Consider the following 25880-nt stretch of genomic DNA (forward strand, 5'->3'; position numbering starts at 1 on the left):
CATATTTGGGCTAATCATCTAATGATGCACTTTCTGTTTTAGACAAGGTTTAAAAAAGCATTGTAAACGTAGTTGGACCTGCTTTATCTGCCAAGCTTAAGCCTCTCTCCCATCGTCGTAAAGTTGGATCTTTTTATTTTTTCTACAAATACTTTCATGGTTGCTGCTCAAAGAGCTATCATCTCCATTAACCAAAACTCATTCTCGTTTGACTCGTCATTTAACATTTAAGTCACATCCTTTTTACTGTATCTGTCTTTGAGTGCTCTAAAAACTTTTATTTGTCTAGTTTTTTCCATGCATTTCAACCTTTTTTTTTTTTTTATGTTTTTCTAAATCATACAACCTAAGGCTTTTTATGTCTTCTTTTTCATTCCTTCCTCAATTCTATCAACTCCTTCTATCAATCGTTTCCTTTCTCAACTCTCTCAATTCCTTCTATCAATCGTTTCCTTCCTCAACCCTAACCCAAACCTTGACTCTTTGTTTTCTAATAACTCCCAACTTAATAGTCGTTGCTTGCAGCTTTGTTAAAAGTGAATTAGAATTAAAAACAATAAATAAATACTATTAAAAAAAGGCATTTTTGTAGAAATATTAAAATACTTTTAGTATTTCTACAAAAATGCCTTTTTTACTTGGATCCGGAAAATTTTTTTCAAAAGCGTTATTTTCTCAAAGTAGAGATCAATATAGTTCCGAAAAGGTATGTCAATGACCCTGAAACATTTTTTTTTGGCTTGAACTTACTTCCTCTAGGGTGTGCAATAGTATTGATAAAATACAACGTGGTTGCAAAATACAATTTTTCGTCAAAATTTAATTTGACAGTAAAAGTTAATACAAGATTTTAATAGTGAATAAAAGTTTAACGTAAAATTTTTTTACTGGGTATTTAAAAGTTTATTATTCGTAAAAAACGCCGCAGTAAAAATCTCATGCTACACCAGAATTTCAAAAACTTCCGTTGTATATCAGTTTGGCTTAACTAAAGCGCTTTTTTTGTTTTCAATTCTGTTGCAAAAAATTTATTTTTTTAAGCACAGTTCAATTTTTGTAAAAGTTGTTAATATTGGAAAGTTCAATCCAACCCGACATCCAATTAAATTAAATTTTTTTACCCCTTATTAAATATTAAAATATGTTGTATTTTTCAATTATTTTTACAATATGTAATGGTTAAACTTAAGAATTGAATGTTATGGTCTTGAAATGTAAGTTTTAGCATGATGGATGAGCAACAAAAAATTAAACTTGATCATAAACTGACAGTTTAATAATTTATCATAAACTTTTTTTTAACCATGGAAATGATATTTTAAATTTTTAACATTTGTTTTGAATATGAAATTACTATTTTATTCGAAAGTTTTTTTTCGATTTTATTTAATTTTATTCAGTTCTATTTCGAATTTACTCAATAAATAACCACTGAGAAAGAATATTTTTATTTAGAAGTGCAAAATAACCCTCCAATAGGGTAACCTCTAGGGTATACTTTGTACCAATTATAAAACAATAATACAAGTAATAACAAGTTTAAGGGATTGAAAACGTTTATTTAATTTAAAAAAAAAGTTATGTATTAAATATATTAAAAAAAAAAATCAGTATCTCTTCCAGCACCATATGATTTTTTTACAGTACAAACTTCCATTATTACATACGGTCAACCTACATGTAAATGCGCAGTTGATGATGTTGCAGAGGAAACTCCTCAGGACCAGTCAAAAATTTACCAATGAAAATTCTTACTCAGCTTAAAAACAGCTTTATTGAAGTAATATTATAAAGAGTAAAGTTTAATGTTTTACCACCGTTTTACGATAATTATTACATTTTTGTTAATTTTTTATTTATGGGCCATTTTAAATGTTTAATTCAACTCGTTATATTTTAATAATGCCTTAGAACACTAATGTATCAAACTTATATATATAAAAAAGGAACAAACTTGGACAAAGTTTGTAGAAAGCATTGTTTGGTGTTTGGTGATATTAGGAAGTTATGTACATTGAGCTGAAAAAATTTCTTTTAAAAGTTGTTGAGATTTGTATAAATTAGGCTGATTTTATTTAGAAGCACCATAGAAACACACTTTTTGATCACCATAGAAACACATTTTGATACTTTATAGCGCTTTTTTATTGTTACTTCGTCAGAATGTAATTTTGCACAAAATGTTTCTAATCTGTACCTTGAAATCAATGCTGGAATATAAAGAATGATTGCTTATATAGAAAAAAGTACTATATTGGAGTTTTAAAAGATTCAAATTGATAAAGATTTCGAACCTAAAAAACCAGTGTCAGTGTTTATTCTATTTGCAGTTCATACAAGACAACAAGAAAAAACAAGCAATAACTTATTTTGGTGACGGTACTTAAATATTATTTCCTTTTTTTTATTTAATAATTCTTGCGTACCTTTGTATGATATTATGCAAAGTTTTTCATGATGGCAAAGAGAGCCTTTTTTTTGTTACATTGCTGTAGGCGGAGGCTTCTTTAATTATTGACCAGGTTAATTTGGGTGTTATTTTTAAGTTTTCTTTTATCTGCCATATACATTTTGAAAGGGTGGTTGAATTTTTTAGCTTTTGTCTGTGAATGAGTGTTTGTGGTTAGCCCATCTTTTCTTCCATTCACCTTCTGCTAGGACAATATATACTTTTTCTAGAGAGTTAGATGGGTGGGTGAGTGGGTAGGGGGATAATATACATTTGTAAAATAACATTAGAGGCTCTACATTTTCCTATTATCAGGCAGTTTTCTTTATTTATGGAATTGCTGGGTGAGTATTCTAATGGTCTTTCTGAAATGATTTTTTTGTAGTGGCTTTTTAATAATCATTCGATATTTTAACTCTGAAAAAAACAAAAAAAAAACAAAAAAACGTATTTTTGACTACAGTAGAACAATCTAAAGAACAATTATAATTATTGTATTGAAAACACATTGATTACAGCAATAATATAAACGTCATTTACGAAAACTTTTTCAAAACATTTTATTCTAATTATGGTGCTAACTTTCCAATTTGTGAAAGAATTATTAATCCACAAAACTTAAATTCTCCTGGGGATTACTAAGGGATTTAAATAATCATCAAAAATAAAACAAAAGTTATGCATTAAATATTTCAAAACAAAATCACCCGAGGCTGAAAAATTATACAAAAATTACAAAATCTTCATTTTATAACTATTTAGTACCTACAGATAATGCATTTACTCTCATAAGTTATATTCTGAATCGTCCTTTAAAGAGTTTGATAAAGCATACAAATTTCTTAAAAGAAACAAACCAGTAGGACCGCTAAAAACAGTAGGGCCGATGAAAGCAGTAGAGGCGAATGAAATTAATGGTAACATAATTACAGATTGCTATTAACAGTTAATAGATATTTTATTTAAAGTTTTTAATGCATCAATAGATCAAACAGTTTTTCCCAATCGATTAAAGATTGCTACAATTTCACCGATTTTTAAAGAAGGTGACCGAACTAATATTACTAATTACTGCCCTATTTCCGTCTTATCTGCATTATCGAAGATTCTGGAAAAATTATGCACAATACTGTACGACTGTTTCAATAACAACAACTTATTATATAAAAATCAATTTGGCTTTAAAAAAATAACTCAGCTGAGCATACAATTATCCAGTTTATACACAAAATCTCAGATTCATTTGAAAATTCTTAGTTTACACTTGGCATTAATAATGATCTATATAAAGCATTTAATACTGTAGATCACAGTATTTTGCTCCACTGTAGATCACAGTATTTTATCACTGTAAATCACTGTAGATCACAGTATTAGATCTCCACTGTAGATCACAGTATTTTGCTCCACAAACTTAAACATTACGGTATAAATAACAAAATATTACTATGGTTCCAAAACTATTTAACAAATCGAACTGAATATTGAACTGCAAAAAGTATCAAATTGGTTCAAATCTAACAAATTAACAAAAAATGCTATTCAAGATATAATATTATATTCAGGTTTTATTTTAATTATATGGTTCTTTCCGTTATAAAGCTTGATCATTGATCGTTCGTGTATTTTGTGTTTTGTAAAATTTTGAGCAGTAATTAATTGCAACATGAGTTACAAAAGGTTCTCAAAAAAATTAATATTGCATTTAGTATGAAAGGATGTAAAAGAAATATACAAAACTCTTGAAGGAAATGATAAAGATCAATACAATGTCATGCGTCAGAAATTTGATAACTTTTTCAAACCAAGAAGGAATATCGCATATGAACTTTACATTTTTACGAGCAACAAGATAAAGAAAAAAGTACTGTAAGTTTTGTGACTCGATTACAAAAACAAGCGGATTATTGTGCTTTTTCAGACGTTGCTAAGGCACTTAAGTATCAATTTCTTTCAGCATGTCACACCACAAAAATAAAACAAAAACTTTTCAAAGATTTGAGAAGAGAAACGAGCCTTGAAAATGTATTGAAATTGGTCGCAAAGTGGAAACATCAAAACAACAATGTCCAAAAAAAAAAAACGATTTAGAGAAGATATCAACTCAGTTGACTATTTAAAAAAATAAAACTTTCCAAGAAGATAAAAACAAGCAACAGATTTGAAATCTGTTGAGCTAATCAAAATAAGGGTGACACACAGGGTCAGATATAGTCTTGTTACAGCTCTGCGATTTTAGGTGACACTAACATTAGGCCTTTCTATATTTACAGCCCGAGGCCAAAAAATGTCATAACCCAGCCCTGGTTTTAGTAAAATTGTGTATCATTATAAATTTTAGCAGCTATTCTAATGATTAGGCAATTTTGATTAAAAATTTCATAAAACAAAGATATTGTAAGACAATTGGTAAAATATACTAAATTGAAATATAACATTTTTATTGTTATTTATCTAAAGTAGCAATAGATCTTCACAATATATCTACATAATCTGTTTCAAAATTTCTCAGTTAACCTGCGCAAATAGGTTCCAACTGGGGCAAATGCTTGGAATCATATGGATATTCCACTAGGAATCCATTGTAACATTGTCAGCGGGATCCAACTGGGTCCCATCTGGAACTAGTCTGGGTCTTTGACGGGAAATCCTATATTGAACCCAGATATAGTTTCTGTATAGCGTGCGTTTTCTTAATTATTTAAAGTTTGTTTTTTGCAGAATTGTGCAGATTCGAAAGTTGCATTTTTTATTTAACATTAAAAAAGTTAAAGTACTATTTATATTAAACTTGTAGGCGCATGAATAATTGGTTTCACATATAGTTTGATGAATTAGTTTAAAAAACAGATTTGAGTTTCTTAACAACACAAAACTAATGTTTTACAATAATTTGATTCAAAACTGGTCGGCAAAAGTTCATTTCTTTGTCAGTAGCTCTCTCATCACGCCACCATAATGGCATGACAAAATTCTGCATTAATTTGTATCAATTTCTTTTTTTAGTGTTTTCATCCATTTTTTTACTCTGATTTTATAAATTAAAAATTAAAACTATAATAATATAAAAATACAAAGCACTTTCAATGTAATTTAGATTAGAAATATTTATTAATAACATTGTATATCGTCGTTGGCCAGGTAATATCTCACTTGTGTAAAAAGCAAAATTTTACAGGAGACTGAAAAAACTATATATTTCAATGAAATGAGGTTTTAAAAGTAAGAGTAAAAAACAAATAACTAACAAACTTATAATACAATGGATTCCTAGTGGAATATCCATATGATTCCAAGCATTTGCCCCAGTTGGAACCCATTTGCGCAGGTTAACTGAGAAATAATTATCAATATCTTGCACATAACAAACAAGCATTAGGCAACCTAAAATACAATTAAAAAACGCAACCTGACTCAATACAGTGTATAAATCATAAACATGTAAACAGGGCCGGTGCAAGGGCCAAACTTTTTTTTCTTTTTTTTTTAAAATCATAATTTTGATTAAAAAAAAAGTACATATACTGAGTTGTGTACATATTAGGGGCGCCAAAGTTTATATGCTAAACTAATAATTTTTGCATTTTTTCTTAGCACGTCAATGAAAAAATAATTAGATTGAATAATTAGATAATAGTTAGTTAATTACTTGAAAGAATAAGTTTGTGAGTTAATTCTTTATTAAAATTTTTTTTTGTACGTTAAATGTTTATTAAAATCGTAAACTCACATTTAGGGGCGCCAAAGTTTATATTTCAAACTATTAATTTTGAATGTATTCGCGCTTCAATGAAAAAATAGTTATAACAAAAAGTATTAGTTTTTTAATTATTTGAAAGAATAAATTTGTCATCATGGCGGAAAAAAAGAAACCCAAATCAGATAAGGATAGGGAAGACATAAAACAAGAAATTATCAAGTTTGTAAATAGTTACAAAATAATAATAAGTTAAAGAGATAATAGATTATTCTTTATTTAAGCCTTAACAATAATAACCATTGTATACTATTTTTATTACATTCTTTACTTGATCTTGGGTGTTGGGTGTACTTTTAACCATATTTAAAATCATAATAAATAGAAAAACAACAACTTGTACTCCAGGAGCAAAAGACATCAGGATAAAATTCTCTCAAGATTTAAGAGGCATTCCTGATGAAGCAGAATCTTTTTTCTATACAATAGCGCTTTAATTTACAACCAAGTACCAGTACGAGTACGTCAGTTTTATTTTTATTTCGATTTCATTTTATTTTTTTTAAAGGTTTAGTCTTTTCTTAAAAAAATAAATTGGATAAAATTACAGTAAAAAGTCTTGTTTTGAAGTGAAAACTTTGAAAAAAAAAAGTTTTGACTCCTCTCTTGGAGAGAACACGAGGGAAAAATTTCTTGAGTTTTTTCAGGTCTTAGATATATCTGGGCACAAGTTGAAAGCTTCCTTATTAGACGAGCTTTTAAAAAAAGAACATTCTTACAAAATATGGGTGATCAAGGTTATGATAATGGATCACACATATAGGGAAAAAACGTAGGTGTACAAAAAAAGATCCTTGACTTTAAATCATCATGTAAACAATTTGCCTGTTAATCCTTTAAGTGAAAACTCGTAGAAAGAGCAGGATAGACGTTCTTTATTCTTTGAGATACAATATTGACAAGATTTATTAAACTTGGAAAATGTACCTACGGAATTGCCAAGAAAATTACAAATTCCTTCTAAAACTCTTTTACTTTTTGGTCTCTTGGTATAATGTCTAGTTCAAGTTTAGTAAGCAAAACACTTAAGATAAAAATTGATAATCTGCAAACTTATTGAAAGTGTAAAGACTTTTTGGAGAAAACGAGATTGGAAAATGAGCTGTATAGTGATATTATAAATGCCATGGAACTCATCAAAAAACTGGACATCGATCTAAAGTTCTCTTATGCAGTTCTGGTCAGGCCAAGAAAGATCAAATACCAATTTTGAAAGTAAAGATTTTGACCAACATTTATTTTTTTTAGAGTTTTTCATTTCTCTTAATAAAGATGAACTAATTTTGAAAAGTTTTTAAAGCTTCTTTTTTAAAGGCTTGGTTGCAGTGAGATGACTAAAATGCAACAAAAATTTGGTATAGTGTGCATATACACACACATTTTGTATATTTTAGCATGAAGTCAGCATATTTAGCATAAAAAAAGATTGAACTTACAAGACCAGATGACAAAGTTTTTTTAACAAAACAAATGAAAATAAAGTTAGAGTTACGATATGGTGAAGTTATTATATTATCAACAAACAATTGAAAACTAAATCTTATTTGCTTCAAGAATGAAAATTTGTAAAAAAAATTGTAATTTGAGATTTGTAATTGAAGAGCAAAAAATAAAATGTTTAAAAAGTTAAAAAAATAAATGTTTTCAGAATAAAAATATCTGAGAATAAAAATTGAGAATAAAAAAATTGAGAAAAAAGTTGAGAGAAAAATTGAGAGAAAAATTTAAGAAAAAAATGGAGCGAAAAAAAATTGAGAGAAAATAAATTGAGAATAAAAAAATCCGAATAAAAAAAAAATTTACTCAGTGTTTTAGGAGTAATTATTCAGCTTTACTGAAAAAAAAAAGTTTAAGCAAAATTACTGAACTTTTTATTCACGTAAAGCTGAACAATTACTGAGTAAAAGCTATTTTTTTATTCACCTGGCCTTTTATATATTTTTGTAGGGGCCAAAAAAACTTTTCTTTAAAGCTGTCAATAAAAAACTTTTTTTATATATCTAAGTAAAAACATACCGGAATATAATAGAAAAAAACAACAAAATAACAAAACAAAAAAACATTTTGTTCAATCAATTGAAATGTTTAAACGTTTTAATTGATTTCCCTTGACCTTTTTCTTAACCCATTATTTTAATTATACCGAATGTTAATTTATAATAATTTATGTTTGTTTGACAATTTCCTATATAAGGTTATATTGCTTATAATGATCAGTTTAGTCACATTTAAAAACTTTCAAAATGTTTTTAAAAGATCTAAAGCAGCAGCTGAAGCAACCAAGTAACAAAATAATAAGAATACGAATAAAAATTTCATTAAATTACGCGAGAAATGCTCTAAAAACATTAAAAACGACATGTTTCTGTTTGAAATTCTAGTCTAGATGAGTATTTATATCGCAATTTTTTTATTGATGTTGATTGATTTTAGTTATAATAACCGAAGTCAAAAATAGTTTTTTATACATTATTTTATTTTTTAGTTTCATAAAACCTTTTTCTCTCAGATTTGACATTAACGTATGTTAATGTCAAATCTATATTTATTCTTAATAATTTACTTTTCATAGTTTTCTAATTTATTTATACTTTTTTTACTATTGCAACACCAATGAGTACTTTTCTAAATATGCTACATGAAGTGTCAATAGCCAGTTTTGAAAATAAAAATTTACTGTAAAGTTAGGGCTTTAACTATTATAAGGTCACGAAAACTGCTTAAAAAACCGTTTTTTTAAGTTTTATTTAGAGGCTAACCCCTTGATAAATAATATTCAAGTGAAAAACCCAATAGAAAGTATGTAATTTATTTCATTTTCAGGTTAAAAATAATTCAACAACATTTGGTCAATATTTCTATAAATTTAGTCATAATTTGAAATCCAATATCTGGAGAATCAATGGATATCTTTCTGAAAAAACTTTGGAATAAAGCTTATAATATGAGTAGTAACATAACTAAAAATAACAATTTTAGTGGAGTTCACTAAAAGTTTGTTTAGTTGCCTGATTCTTACTAAAAATTGCCACGTAAAACACTCACGTACTCAGTAATATTCAACACTCACGTGATCAGTGATATTCAATTTGTCTTTTAAGAGTTAATAAAATAATTATCTAATAAATAAGAAACAATATAAAAAAAACAAACATCAAAAGTTATCATAAATTATAATAATTATTATAATTATCAAACTTTTCTTTAGTTTGACTAACTTTTGATACATTTCATTCAGTTTATAAAATAATAGAAAAATCCTCTTGTTTAAGTAACAATATAACACGTTTTTAAAATCAATAACGCTTTTAAAATATATTGAAGTTTTAAAATATTTGTGTACGTAATATAATTGTAAAATTAAAGGTTTTAGATCCCTTTCTACTAGTACGCACTAATATGCATTCAATAACCTCTCCATGTAGAGTTGGTAATAATCATCTGCTCATCTGGCATTTCCTTGAATAAAATAAAATTGATGTTAATTTTTATAAATTGAACTTTACATTAGTACATTATAACATATATTTAAAAATGAATATTCGTGTTAAAAATACCGCGTAAAAAAATTGCATAATTTAATAACTTTATAAACATTATATATATATATATATATATATATATATATATATATATATATATATATATATATATATATATATATATATATATATATATATATATATATATATATATATGTATATATATATATATATATATATATATATATATATATATATATATATATATATATATATATATATATATATGTATATATATATATATGTATAAATTAGTACAAAATCACTTAGCAAAATTTTTTTTTTATATATATATTTCACTGCTGGATTATGGGGGAAGAGGGGGGGGGGGGGGTTTAGGGGCTTGGGGGGGGGGCTATAGCCACGGACCCCGCAATTTTAGGGGCCACTAAATAGTTTTCAGGGCCTTATTTTTTTTATTCATTTTTTAAGCTGTGATACACAAAGAAAGTCTCCAAAAAAAAACACCTGAGACCCGATTAGCCTTAATCCGCCACTATAATATATATATATATATATATATATATATATATATATATATATATATATATATATATATATATATATATATATATATATATATATATATATATATATATATATAAATATATATATATAAATATTTCAAATAGGAGCAACTAATAATAAAGTTTTATATTAAAAATAACTTCCAAAAACTCTGCAAACAAGTCACATTTTTAATAACTTTTGTATCAAAAGATTTAGAATAAAATGTTGATTTCTAAGTTTATTTTCTGGTTCTACTAAAGAATATCTGCATAAAAGATATAGTTAAGTCAGATAAATTTTTTGAAAATTTCGCGTGGATCTTCGCATAAATAAAAACGTTGTAAATTCCATTGCTGATCTGGATTAATCGGAACCATTCATTTAAACGCTTAATGAAATTTGTTCTAAAAGATAAATAAAATTAGTTTTTAATTATCTGTTAATTAAATGTATTATCCTTATATAATACAAAATAGGACAAACTGGGTCTAGCTCGCTAAAGCTTTTGATTTTAGAAGCTTCAAAACTAAACGAAAAACAAACAACAACATCAAAAAAAGAAATTTAAGAAAAGAAGTTGAAAAAAATATAATATAAAAAAGATCTTCAAATCTAAAAAAAATATTTTTCTCTATTTTAATTTTTGAGGCTTAAACGAAGAAAGAAAAAAAATGCAACTTCCTGTTGTTGGCAAATGCTTGTATTATATTCATACAACGCTATATAAAAATGTCTGTACGTCAATAGGAAATAATGTCGAGTTTAAACAGTGGGGCAAATTCATTAGTAACTGAAAAAAATTCATAACTTCTAAAATATTTATCAGATTATCCCTATAGTTACTAGTTTAAGTATTTTTTATACGTTGAACTTAATTCATTATTGGATTGTTTATTTGGTTGCTAAGGACAAAATGCCTAGCTAGAGCTTATTTTGCATTGATAAAAGCATATGAAAGTCAGCTTGTGACTTTCAAGTTATCTACAAGTTAATGCAAGAGTACCAGGTCGTATTTTTCACTTTTTGAAACTACATAACTCATATTCAAAAATTAACTTAAACCTTTATCCTTGAAATATTTATGTAGTGGTAGAGCGCTCACTTCATAAGCGAGAAGTTCTGAGTTTGATTACCACCACGTCCCTAGTAGTACCGCGCTGAACATGTTTCTCCGCACAGCGGCCATTCTTCAAGGTTTGTGTTTCGGAGTTATAGAGTTTAGAGAAAGTTTTCACTACAGTTAATGCATCCTTCTTGACAGTAGTGGCCTTTTCGGTCTTAGGAAGGTAAATTTACATTAAAAAAAAAAAAAAAAATAGTAATAATGTTAAAAAACATTTTTTGACCATATTATAATTTGAATGCTGTAGTTCAAACAGTAATACAAATTTATCTGTGTGTTACGTATATCTTTTTGCATAGCAACCAGAGCTTTCACTTTAATAATGAAAGACAAAAAACTAAAATCTTTAAAAAAAATCAATTTTCTTTAATATTGATGAGACACAGAGGCGATTTTACGGGGGATGGGGCGGAACACCCCCAAAGAAGATGATTTTTACAAGTTATAGTCGGTTTTTTCACGAATTTAGTCGGCTAGTCGGGTATTTGACACAATTCAGTCGGGTAAACTTTACCTTTGAAAATCTTTTTTTTTTTTTGGAAGCCAGTTGTGACTTTTTAAGGATTCACCCTCTTCTCCTCATTTTATTCCTAGAATTGCCTCTGATGAGACGGTACTGATTATAAAATAACTATATTAGCAAATAAATTACATATTTTTTTTTTTGCTTAAACTTTTTTTCGGTGACTATTAATAAGGATATGAAGAAGAAAAAAGTCTTCGTAATTTATCCATATTAATGATATATTACGGAAAAATATGTTTATGCTTGAAAAAAGCTCTTAAAACTTATTAAAATCCTTTTAGTGTGATACTTGACGTTCTTCAGCATGCTTTCCAATAGATAATTAAAATTGTCTTACAACTTCACTTCCATATAATAAAATACTATGTAAATTTTTTGACATAATTTGTGACATTTTTTGTGACAAATTTTGTGACAAATTTTGTGACAAATTTTGTGACAAATTTTGTGACAAATTTTGTGACAAATTTTGTGACAAATTTTGTGACAAATTTTGTGACACTTCTACATACTTATTTGGAACATTAGGAAAACTTAGAACCTTAGTAAACTATTACATTATTTGCAACATTAGTAGAATAAACTTGGGAAAACATCTGGATTGGTTTGCAATCTTTGGAATAATGTTTATTTTGAATCATGTTGTGTTTTGCAATACAAAATGAACCATTATTATTAAATATAAATTACATGAACTAGTCAGCAACAGCATTTTTTTAATACATAATGATGAAATTATTATATGCAGTTGAATGAGTTAAATTAAGTATAGTCATGGTGCTACAAAACGGTATATAATAATGTCATTTTTGATATTTTTAATTTTTACTATTATCTACCACCTTATCTACTATGCGTAGACATACTGATCTACTATGGGTAGCGTGGGAATACTGATCTACTATGCGTAGCGTAGGCATAGCTTTTTAGGATTCCAATTATAACACAATCACTTGTAGTGCAAACTCCGAACTTAACTTTTTACTAAGCAAATTATGATATTTTTATTTAAAAAAATAAATTAATTTGCTAAAAATAATCAGAAATGTAGCCTTAATATAGGATAGTTATACTCTATTAGTTTAAAAATTTTTTAGTGTCATGGACTTTCGGATTTCATTCAATTTCATTTGACATATGCATGAACATAAGTATAACGCATATACGTTATTAGGAGTTCACATGGTGCCTGAAAGTATCATATCTGAATCATCGAAAAATCTGTCTATCCACCACCTTGCCCACTGTCTCCCGACAGTGGGCAAGGTGGTGGATAAAAGTAAAAGAAAAAATCTCAAAAATGACATTATTATATACCATTTTGTAGATTAAACATCTATCTTTTGTAAAATATAAAATATAAAATTTTTGTTTGACTATTATACCGTTTGGATTTAAACCTGTTGATAAAAAGATTTTATTTCTTTCTTTAAACTATTGAAAAGTTATTATTGTATTTTGCTTTACTAATAAGCATAAAATAAGTTTTTTAGACGTTTAAAACACGTCTTTTTTCACTGGGAAGGTACGGAATTATTGACCATAAACATCTTAAAAATTTTTCTTTTACTTTGTATATAGGCATTAAAATTTGTAGTATAGGAAACTATTTAAAACTATTTTGATATTTTCAAACAATAAGAAATTATTTTTTTGCATATAAAAATGATAAATATTCAAAAAACATAAAATAACACGCGTTCCTGGGCAACGCGTGCCCTCTAGGAAGCTACTTTATGACGAAATTATTTAGTTAAACTTTTAAAGTTTTATCTAGAAATTTTTTATTTTTATTTGTTTACTTTAAAAAGTAATCAAATTTTATGCTTAAACTATACTTTGTTGTGCCAAATTCCATCAAAAATTGTATCGCGTTATCGAGTATTGAATTCTATATATAGTAACGATTCGAAGTAACGAGTACATATTGTCACAAAATTCAAAATGGAACTTTTTTAACTTGCTATAATTCTACCTCTCATGTAAATTTCTGTTTGCTAAAAACTACTTAACAAAGTTAACAACTGTGCAAATCCGGTAATAAAAACAATTTAATTGAAAAATTTCTAAATTAACGGATCTTTTTTATAACATTATTTTTGCCAACTTAATTAACTGAAAGATGGCCACGCTTTTTGTTCCTTTTTCATCAATTGTGTTTCTTCTCTTTAAAATCTGTTAAATTAATCTTGATTTAAGATTTATAAATTTAAGCTGCAGATATGTCTTTGAAATATGATTAAAGGTGTAGATTATACTTTAAAAATGAACAATCGAGATGGAGAAGATTTTAAAATTTTTTAATATATGTTTACCATACATGAAATATATTTTTATAAATAATTTTATATGATATATAAAAACTCACGAACTATTTTGTTTTATAAATAGGATAAACATATGTACCTCTCTTTTAACAAGGATCTTTTCCTAAAATTGCACTAAAATTACCTAAACTCGGCTGCTTCTTCCGAAAAAAGTAGCCATTTTTTAAAGTTAATAAACATGCATTACGAGCCATGTCATTTAACAAATGTTGTATCAACAAGTTTTCTTCATTTATAATTTTGATAAAGATAAATGTTTATGTGTAATATAATGTGTCATATAATGTGTTTATGTAACTCGTTAATGTGTTTAAAGTGTGTTTATACGATGTAATTATATCTATTTTATGACTTTATATGTGTTTAAAATTTATATATGATTCTGTTATGTAGAAATTTATATATGCTTCTATATGTTTAAAACGTAGTTTTGCGCGATTTTGCGACGTGGCAACGTGTAGCGCAAGAGTATTATCCGTTCCAGCCAACATAACTTAGTGCGGTGTTACTTGGAAACAAGCGCGATCCGGTGTTAATGATGTAGAGCTAGTTAGGTAATATATGTGAATGTTTAGTGTTATGTAATATGTAATTTTGCAATGTATATATCATGTACTGTGTGTTGTTGTGTGCTATCGTTGTGAAGTATCTGTTGTGATATTATTTGCTAATAAGCAAATTGGCTTTCTTCTCGATCAGTTTCTATTGTACTGGAAGACACTACTTTTAACGATTTACTAAAATCTAAGGACTCAATTTTTGAATAAATTGATATATATAAATTTTTTTATATCTTTGCTTTCGACAAGCCTACAAGCAACCACTAATTAGAGTTGGAAGTTACTGGAAGAGAAAAGTTGAAGATTGTAGAGTAAGATAACTATTGACAGACAACTTAAAGGATTGCAAATTATATGAATCAGGAAAGCAAGATGAAGGAAGCAAAATCCAAAGAACTGACGTTTGTAAGAGTTTTTGGAGCACTTAGGATCAGTCACAGTAAAAGGATGAGACTTAATTGAATGACGAGTAACATGAGAATGAATTTTAGTTGATGGCACAAGAGACGCTAGCTCTTTAGAGCAGTGCCCATTATAGTATTTGTAGAAAATAGAAAGAGAAGAAACATTATGACGATGTAGTAATGATTGAAGGTTGGCTGCAAGAACAGGTCCAACTATATTTACTATGCATTTTTGCACCTTGTCTAAATATGAAAGGGCATCATTGGAAGATCCGCCCCAGATATAGCAACAGTATTCCATACAAGGACAGATTTGAGATATATAGAGATATAGAATAGAATCTATAAGTAAGAAAGTGTTGAGCACGATAAAGAGATCCAACCTTAGCAGATGCTAATTTCTGCAATAGATTTAATATGCGGTTTCCAAGAAAGATCAGAACTAAGAGTTAATTCTAGAAGATGAAGTGTAGATGAATCGTCAAGTAAATCCCTGTTTATAAATATAAGAAGATCTAAATTATTGTAATAACGATTGAATGAAAAAAATTGGGTTTTATCTGAATTAAAGTTCACCAGCTACTGTGAGCCCCATGCTGTGGAAGAAGTTAGATCCTTTTCAAGCTCAAATGTTCCCTCCAAGTAATCAGAGAGTGTTGGCTTCTTATCATGACAAGAATAAATGGTAGTATCATCAGCAAACAATGCCACCTTAGATTTAAGGATACCTGGAAGATCGTTAATGTAAATTAAAAAGAGAATTGGGCCAAGTATTGAACCTTGAGGAAATCCTGAAGTTACATGATGTGTAGGAGAGTGCTGTCCATCGAGGACAACTTTTAAACTACAATTGGAAAGGAAAGATTCAATAATCTTAAAGATGTTACCAGAAACATCATAAGAAGAAAGCTTATGGTAAAGATCAGCATGCCAAACTTTATCAAATGATTTTGAAATTTCAAGAGCGATGACCTTAATCTCTCCACCTCTATCTAATGTACGATAAAACCTATCAGTTATTACTGTTAGCAAATTAACTGTAGAGCGAGAAGATCGAAATCCTTATTGATGATCAGTATGTAAGTTATTAGATTCAAGATGAGAGATTAAGTGTTTGTTAATCAAAAATTCAAAAACCTTGGTTATGATAGGAAGAAGACTAATGGGACGGTAGTTGGCCGAGTCAGATCGCTCAGTTTTGAAAATGGGATTACAGATGCCACTTTCCAGCATGCCGGAAAACAAGACTATTTCCAACCTAACAATGTAATATATTATTTTTTATTACTAACGCACACACACATATATATTTATATATTTGTAAAATATTATGATTTTATAAAAATGGTGCTCGGTGATAAGACATTGTGTCTTCTTTTTGCTCCAGCTATTTATACTTTTGTATATGTCTTTATATGAAAACTGTATTTACAGTAAAAGGCGAAATAAACAATTTAAAAAAAAAAAAAAAAATGATATTCAAATGAAAAATAAAATTTGCTCTATGAAAATATTTTATGGGCAGACTTTATTGAGGCTTTTTATAAAACTTTATAAAAGGCCTCAATAAAATTAATACAACAATGAAAAAAAAAGTTAAAAAGCTAACATAGCCCAGTAAGCACACGAAGTCAATCTAACTTTGGATTTATTTTGGGTTATGTTGGGGGACATCCAACAACTAAATCTAACGTTGTAATAAGGTTGATTATACTAACGTTATTTTTTGTCAGAAGTACAACGTTGTTATAACGTTGGTTACACTAAAGTTACTTTTTATTGGAATTACAACATAATAATGTTGGCTTCACTTACGTAAATTTTTATCGTTACAACGTTATAATAGCTATACTTACATTATTTTTAATGAATATTCCTCTTTTTTTTTGACGAAAGTTTCTTCTATAATTTGGCAAGGCAAATATCTATTTAGTTAAAAAATATATTTATATTATATTATATATCTTCATGAAGTACCAAATTTTTGAACTTTTAGTTTTTTAAAAATAAAAAAATAAAAAATATATAGAAGTTACAACGTTGGTTAACGTTGGAAAAACTAACGTTACAACGTAGGAAAATCAAACGTTATCCATCTTTTTTATTTTCAACATTAATGTAACGTTATTACAACCTATATAATAACGTTATTTAACGCTGTTCCAACGTTAATAGAACCACTCGGAGACTATGGAAAACATATTGATATAAAAGTAAAATTAGTTCAAAAACTGATGCAAAACCATCAATTGAAGATTCTAATGCGCTTGTCACTACGGATCAAAAGCAGATTGCTAATACTTTAAACAAACATTTTAAACTTGTATTTATATAAGATAAATTTACCAAATTTTGAAGAAAAAAGTTTGAATTCACTACAATTTACTAATATTACTTTATTATAAAGTTATTGATATCATGCATGCTTTAAACCCGAGAAAATCACTTGAACCAGATGGGATTCATCTTTTTGTATTAATTTTTGATGCATTAGCTTTATTATTTAAGAAATCAATCCATGAAAAACAAAATATTGTTTATCTTAATACCATTTTCTTTAATCTAATTAAATATTGCTACAATGATTTATTTTAGATTATACTTTATTAACCCTATGTTTTCCAATATTGTAATCCTATTTTGTTTATTTTTATTGTTAATACAAAAGCTGTGGCATGACCAGTCTAACGGTTTGGTTGACAAAGTTAAACGTATTTAAAATATTAGCTATGATAACTCATTTTACGGCCCTTTTTTTGTTTTTTATTAATGATATTGTTATACATACCTAGTAGTATCATTAGTTGTATCATAACTGTTGTTGTTATGCATGGTAAACATTAGCAATGTCATTTAATATATTATACACTATGCTTGTGTGTGTGTTTTTTTATGTAATTTCACCTGCTCGAGGCCGATAAGGTCACTGCGATTGAGGAGGCTACTTTAATTGTGGTTAGAACCCTCTCTCAAATCTATAACCCTATAAACACAAATCTTGAAGAACAAAGCCGCTGCGCAGAGAAACAAGTTAAGGCTGTACTACCAGGGACGCGGTGGGGATCAAAACGGAACGTCTTGGCTATGAAGAGAGCGCTCTACCATACACCACTACTTTTTCAAGATAATTTGTGTTCAAGATAAGATATTAAAAGATTTTTAATTAAAAAACTTGCCAAAATTAATAAAAAACGTTGGCTATTTTTAAAAACAACAAAAGACTGTGTTGTAAGAGTCAGGGCATTTTTCGCAATTTTTAATAATCAGAACCAGAGACGTTATTTTGCAACAGACACAATTACAAGATTTTAAACAAGATTTTGCAACAGGCACAAACCAAGATTCAGTTGAGCACTTGTTAAATAGTTTAAAGAGTAATATAAAGGGATAACTTTTTTAAAAGACGTTGGCATTAGGATTTACTTGGTTCTCTGGGAAAACTATTCTTTCAAATAGTTCTGCTTCAGAGAAATAATTTCAAGTAGTTCGGCCGTTATGGTAGAGCAACATAAAACAGACCCATATATGAGAGCTGGAATGTTGAACTAACCTTTTTTGATAAAACTGTCAAAAATTTCTCTCTTTTTTTTTAATTTTTGGTTTAGGTGCCCAAAGAAAACCTAACGTTATTGTCAGAGAACACCATGTAAGAACATTCAACAAGTTCACGCCTCCTTTCTTACTGATGACAAAAAATATTCCTAAAGCTCGTTTTAAACCCTGGATCTCTTGGTTCTATAGCAAACTCTCTAACCACTGCGCCACAACCGCCTTAAAGTATTTAGAATATGAGAATAAGAAAGATTAGTGTTAGACAATACCCATTTGCATCAATTTTACGCAATGATCAATCAAGAGAGTTGCTTTGGTAAGAAAAGGTGAAAAAAATTATTTTAATCAGTAATTGGAGATGTCTTGAAGCAGAAAAGCACAAGATGGAGTTAAAATTTACTTGTAAACAAGAAGATAGAACAAAAGTTTTTATGCCTGTCTGACCCGATGAGATTAGGAAATAGGTACAATTTTCAAAAAAGTAACAAAATACACCGATCTAAAGAGGACTGCAATTTCTATAACTGATATATCGTCAGCACTTATGGCGTTGATTCCCTCAACTTCTTAAGTCCAACATCTATCATGGGTTTTTTCGATAAGGAAGAATCAATAAGAAGAAAATTGTATAAAGAATTTTCATAATTCTTATATTTTTAGTAATTGTAAGAAGTGTAACGATTGAGAGAATCTGAACCAGAAGAATAAATGATTTCATTTAGCGTTGTAGGCCTAACAAGACACCATCCATGTGCACAACTCTCTTGTTAATAATCTAATGTTTTTCGACACTAAAAAGGTAAGAAACATTACTAGTAATCATAGAAAATAATGTAACACTCCTTTGCGTCCACCCAAGATGATTTCTTTTTTGAAGGGATGCAAGACTTGTCAAAAATTTTCTTCTCAACTCTAAGTCATTGCGTTGGAGACTATTTAGAAGATAGTAGCCGGATATTTTATTCGTATATCGAAGGTGAGTTATTTGTACTTAGACATCATACTATTAAATGTGTAGCCATATATAAGTGTATAATAGTCTTTAGAAAAGTCAAAGTTTTATAAGAATATATAATTAAAATTACGTTCAGATAAAAGCAATTGCTCAAAACTACTTTTGCTTAAAAGTGAAGGCGTTTCTTAACAGTTAAAGAATACGTACTAATAATTATAATAAATTATAATAAATAGTAATAGTTAGACAATTAACTTAAAACTTAAAACGGTCCTAAGCCTTCCTCATTCTAAAAGAATTTAGTAACGCTCATCTTAATTTTTTTTACAATTTTTAGAAGAAATCGTAAACTTTTTTCTAACATGATTCTAAATCACAGCATGTTTGATTATTAAAGTTTTATTAAATCTTTTTCTATTTCTTACTATCTGTGTGTTTATGAGGAAAAAAAAGTTAAATTTTCATACAAATAAAGAATTATACAAAGATTTTAAAAGCTTACCTAACTATTTTTTGACAACCGGGAAGCCAAGATGCGGCTTGTGATAAATGCAAAATATCACGTGGTAAAACAGATAGTTCAAACGCGATTGCCATGATTATTAGCATTTTAATGCTTTTATTTTTTTTACATGTATTCGAACTACTGCTTTTAAGAAACATCATTCTTTTGCAATTGTAAATTTTTTTGTACATTATCGTTGTAGTTGTAGAAAAAATAACTAAAAAAACTATCGTTCGGGCTGAAGTCATTCCAACAATTAAGTAAGCATAGTGTTGATTATCTAGACCGTTGTAGACGCATGTTCCATTCTTGTCTATGTGTAGACCTTCTATGTGAAATGCTTCCCAGATAATTGATATTACGACTGTTGCAAATATGGAAGCGTGTATTGTTTTTTGGGGAAAACGCTGATTTATTGGAAAAACAATTGAGTGACACCTATCGATAGCCATTAAAAGTATAACGCCAGATGATATATTTGTAATTACTCGGCTAAAAGTTGGAAGAGTTTTACACCCAAGCCATCCAAAATCCCACCGATTTGAGCATGTCAATATCCAGTATAAAAAAACTAAAGGACCGATTATACAACCAAGTTCGTCAAATACAGCCAAGTAAAATATTAATAAGTTAACTCCTTTTTTCAATTTACCCCAAAAAAAAGCAATAACTAAACCATTGCCAACAACTCCAATAAAAATAATGGCAATGTAAGAAACAACCAATAAACTATCTGCAAATGGCAACTCGCATTTTCCAATGGACGTTAGGTTTGTAGGTATCGTTTGAACACTCATATGTGTTGTTATGTATAAAGTTTAGTTCAACTTTCTTTTAAAATTTTCCTATTTAATCTATGCATAGACATAATATATATTACTTATTTTATATGATTTATATACAGAAATGTATTTGGGGAAAAATAATGTTTGTTGTTTTGCTCATAAATAAATATATAAAACTTAAAAAAATTTTAAAATATAAGTAGTTAAGTTTTACTATTTTCATTGTTTATGCGACACAATGGTCGCAAAAAGTGACCAACGGGGCCGTCTAGTTGCGTAGACTTAGGAGATGTGAAAATAAAAACAGATTGTAGATGGTGTCAGTGAATAAAAAATAAAAATCATAAGAAAATATAAAATGTGTGCTAAACACACATTTTATATTTTATAAGCTAAACACACTTACTCCTTGCGCTTAAGGGCTAGCACATCAGAGTAAGACGTAAGACCTACAAAATGGATTTCAATCGATCGAATGCACACATTAGTCACCTTAGGCCACAAGCCATCGCTCTAAGCCAAAAGACCTACTGTCCCGTGCTGGTGTGGAGTGATGTGCTATGGAGTGAGATTTTAGATCCGAGCACATAGTCAGCGAGCGCTGATCCGACATGCATTGTGGAGCTTCCGAATGAACGTGTGCGTGAGTATCAGCGTAGTCATAAGGTTATTGAGCGCCGTAACCACATCCAGCGGGATAGCTTAATGTCTGTTTTGTCGTGGTGGTGTACATTGGAAAAAGTCGGGGCTGACCAGCAACAAAGAATAAATTTGTTTGTTTATGCGACACAATGGTCGCAAAAAGTAACCAACGGAGCCGTCCAGTTATGCAGACCTGGGAGATGTGAAAATAGAAGTAGATTGTAGATAATGTCATTGAGTGAGAATCATAAATGAGTGTAAAGACTATTTGTAGGAGGAATAAAATTTTATCACTCAAGGATAGGGTGAACAATAACTCACGCTCTAGTCATCCTAAACAAATGATAAAACAATGGTCTATGAGTAAACAAGTCAATATAAATCCTCTGGTTTATAATCGACAACCATAGCTAAAGCTATCGCACCATACAAAAAAATAAAATTAAATAAGTAGATAACAAAATATTAAGTAAAATGATAAAAAATGATAGTACGGGCCATATGAAAATAAAAAATAGGCTAATAAATGTGGTACTATTTATGGTCTAAACTCTAGATAATAAATTGAAAACTGATAATCACCTGTGTGAGATAAAAGTATATAAATGTCGTTAGTTTAACAAATTCATAATATAAACTTCATAAAGCGCTATAATACGTAGGTGTAAGAGGTAAAAAATGTTAGTGCCATGATAACCAATCAGAATTACGTAGTGGATAATGGTGATCCCCCTCCTCAGGAATGCACTGCGATCACCAATGACGTTTCGGAGAGCCTGAGACCTGCACAAACGCCACTCGTCAGGGGCGTGTCCTTGCAACAGATTTCACCGCCTGCACTCTACGTCATGCTAGTCAATATTGCAATATAATAGGACTACACTACAAAAGCCAGAAAACCTAATCCCTAACCCAGTTTTTAATACAGCTCCAACATTCTTAGAGATCTCATGAGGGTGGTAAGGGATGCGCGTGGTGTGAATATAAACAAATATGTAAATACATATAAATATCATGTACACTTACACTAGAAGAGACAAACATGTACACATGCATGTGTGCGTATGTATTAAAATAAACAATATTAATGTATAGAAATAATACAAAGCAAATAGAAAATAGTAATTAATAATTATGAGTAACTTACCGTTTCTTTTATGGCTGAAATGCGTCTTATAAATATAATAAGTAAATACCACTCATAAACATCGAAACTAAGAATGCTTGTGGTTAGTGTAAAAGTAGTGAGTAGAAAGTATAGTAGAAAATGTGGTAACTCCAAAAGTATGAGAAATATAAATCTCGCCTGATAAGTAGAGAAAATAGCTATCACACAAAACAGACTCAGATAAATTAAAAAATGATTAGCCACAGATAAAAAAAAAACAGACATATAATCAGTAGGCAGAGAATAGTGAGAAAATAAACAGATGAGACAATAAATGCGATTTTTTACAAATAGCTAACAACCACTTAAAAACGTAACGTTTAAAAACAGTATTGTTGACAAAACGACCAAAAGAACGTTAGTGAACACTGTATAGTGCAAACCACAACAAACTAACTTAGAGGCGTCAGATCAAGAAAACTAGATAGAAACGAAAAACCTCATGAGATCGTGATATGTCTAAACTTATCTAGTAGTATAGTACATTTGAACCAAGAATACATTTGTTATAAAAATACGCTAATACGTATTTTTGTAGAAAATTTTTGCGCTGTTATGCTTCTCACAAATATGCGGTCTCATTCACACAGTATAAGACAAATCTGAATAAATATACAATGATAAGGTCAAAAAAAGATAATGAACAAAAGTATATGATAAAGAAAATATATTTGATAAACTGATTTTAGAGACTGTTGATGTCTACAGGTGTGATGGTGTAGTGCATTAGTATGTACCGTTTGGTCGTCTCGTATGGTCTCGTTATGTTTTCGTTCACTTTCAAATCGGTGAATAGAAAGCTAAACACACTCACTCCTTGCGCTTAAGGGCTAGCACATCAAAGCCAGACGTAAGACCTACAGAATGGATTTCAATTGATCGAATGCACACGTTAGTCACCGCAGGCCACAAAAAAGAAAACTAATGTAAGAAACAACCAATAAACTGCAAATGCAAATGGCAAACTCGTATTTTCCAATGGACGTTAGGTTTGTAGGTATCGGTTGAACACTCATATTTGTTGTTATGTATAAAGTTTAGTTCAACTTTCTTTTAAAATTTTCCTATTTAACCTATACATAGACATAGTATATATTACTTATTTTATATGATTTATATACAGAAATGTATTTGGGGGAAAATAAATAAAAATAATGTTTGTTGTTTTGCTTATAAATAAATATATAAAATACAAACTTAAAAAATTTTAAAAATATAAGTAATTGAGTTTCACTATTTTCATCTCAGAATTTATGCACTTAAATCAATATATTCTGAAAACTCATTTTTGTATTTCATTACAAAAGTAGTAATGATAAAAGCAATATAAATACAATAATGATAAAAGCAATAAATAAATAAAATATATAAAAAGATAAAAAACTTGTTAAATTATAAATACTTCTAGCTTTTAATCTGGAGTTAGTCGCGTTGACATTGTTATTTCCAGAATTTTTTAATTTCCTTTAGTATAAAAGCTGCCTTGAGTAAAACATTATTAATTTTAATCTTGAAGATTTAAATTATAATAACACAAAAGAATTAGTAAGTCAACCATTTGTTAATAAAAGATTTATCGACAACTTCTAACAATAAAAATTATTTCTTACATATTTGGTTTAGATCTTTTTTTTATATTATTGATTTTACGTTGTGCAGAAAGTCTTAACGGTCTTATCGCAATGCACAGTATTTAAACATGAAGTTCACGCCTTCTTTCTTACCAATGATGCATGTATGATCAGAGCAAGCTTCAAACCACGGACCTTATTTCTGAAGCCAGAAATCTAACATTCACGGCTGCGAGTAATGCCTTTATGCTCTGTCTTTATGAAAATAATGTGTTTATAGAAATAATGTCACTGTGCCTTGGACCAATGGAAAAACATATTTCTTTTTATATTTCGGGTAATCTTGATTCCTTTAGTTTTACAATTAGAATTTTAAACTGCATAACTTATTTGTTTTTAATTAAGTTTTATTCTAGTTTGTCGTACTCGTCATTGGCTATCACGTCCCAAAACTTTCTAAAAATTCTTAAGCAACAAATTCAATGAAAAAAATTCTTTTTCCAATTGTAAGCAATAATTTTTACACATTTATTGCTTTTTAAAATTGTATTATTGAACTGCTTGCGTCATGTGCCCTTTTACCGCAACGTTGTTAGGTTATTTTATTTAATTTGTCTGTAAAAGCCTTGATTGTGATCAACAATAAAGAATGCTTATCAACATGAATAAGGCCCATCACATTACCAACGATTCATTTTGATTAATATGTCAATACCTCCAGGACATTGTTTGCTTCATATGAAAGGCTCATTGGGCAAAAAATAAATCATAACGTCAAATTTTTCTTAAAAATTCAAAAATCTGCATACTTATTAGGCTTTTACTCAGCGTTTTTGGAGTAATTTTTCAGCTTTACGTGAATAAAGATTTGATCAAAATTGCTCAAATTTTCAATCACGAAAAGTTAAGCAAATTACTTCAAAAACGCTAAGTAATTGGTCAGCTTTAAGTAATTGGGCAAAGCTCCTTAAGTTTTTATTCACGTAAAGCTGACCAAACAATGAGTAGAAGCATTTGCATTTTTTTATTCTTTTTTTTTGTTTTGTTATTTCACCCCCCCCCCCAAGGCCGAGAAGGTCACTACAGATGAGGAGGCTACTTAATTGTAGTTATAACCCTCTCTCAATTCTATTACTCCGAAACACGAACCTTGACGAACAAGGCCGCTGCGCGGAGAAACAAGTTGAGCGTGATACTACGAGGGAGATGGTGGGGATCGAACTCGATCGTGGGGATCGAGTCCCTGGTGCGGTCCCATTCACCTGGCCTATTTTAAATACTTAACAAAATGAAAAATAACTTGACTGAGTCTATGGTTTTAGCAATTAACGTATACTGATATTTGAGCTAATACACTAATAAGTAATTAAAGTTATAAAGTAAATAATTATATATATTTATAAAAGTAATAAAAAGTACCCTATCATTCATCTGATTAACACAATTTTGCAATCTATATTGCAAAAGACATTTAAAAGTTTGTTTTTTAGGTATTGAACATTAA

General features: G+C 28.8%; 1 protein-coding gene and 1 long non-coding RNA gene across 5 annotated transcripts; one reads left to right on the forward strand and one right to left on the reverse strand.

Annotated features, from left to right (window-relative positions):
* Positions 1-10359: 10359 nt before the first annotated feature.
* LOC136075227 (C5a anaphylatoxin chemotactic receptor 1-like) lies at positions 10360-23909 on the reverse strand. Of its 4 annotated transcripts, none has more exons than XR_010635752.1 (3): positions 22785-23898; positions 17055-17123; positions 10360-10662 (listed from the first exon to the last, which is right to left on the reverse strand). XR_010635752.1 is itself a non-coding variant. In XM_065787740.1 (3 exons), exons 1-3 carry the CDS (start codon positions 21005-21007, stop codon positions 10497-10499), a joined length of 1035 nt encoding a protein of 344 aa, XP_065643812.1. In that variant the 5' UTR covers positions 21008-21090; the 3' UTR covers positions 10364-10496. The 4 variants fall into 4 exon arrangements, 2 of the variants coding, with proteins under 2 accessions (XP_065643812.1, XP_065643813.1); XM_065787740.1 differs by lacking the exon at positions 22785-23898 and adding an exon at positions 20208-21090 and having other exon boundaries at positions 10364-10662; XR_010635751.1 differs by lacking the exon at positions 17055-17123 and having other exon boundaries at positions 22785-23909.
* A 561-nt stretch (positions 23910-24470) lies between these two features.
* LOC136074845 (uncharacterized) lies at positions 24471-24920 on the forward strand. Its single transcript, XR_010635497.1, has 2 exons — positions 24471-24713; positions 24793-24920. It is a non-coding gene; the product is annotated as an uncharacterized LOC136074845 (long non-coding RNA).
* The last annotated feature ends 960 nt before the right edge of the window (positions 24921-25880 follow it).

Source organism: Hydra vulgaris, chromosome 01, assembly GCF_038396675.1.
Source record: "Hydra vulgaris chromosome 01, alternate assembly HydraT2T_AEP".
NCBI lineage: Eukaryota > Metazoa > Cnidaria > Hydrozoa > Anthoathecata > Hydridae > Hydra > Hydra vulgaris.

Coding starts and splice junctions, on each gene's coding strand:
- LOC136075227 (XM_065787740.1), bottom strand. CDS start 21,007: ATGAGTGTTCAAACGATACCTACAAACCTAACGTCCATTGGAAAATGC. Junction 17,124..20,207: donor GGTTGTCAAAAAATAGTTAG/GTAAGCTTTTAA, acceptor TTAACTAAATAG/ATATTTGCCTTGCCAAATTA. Junction 10,663..17,054: donor GAATATTCATTAAAAATAAT/GTAAGTATAGCT, acceptor TTTATCTTTTAG/AACAAATTTCATTAAGCGTT.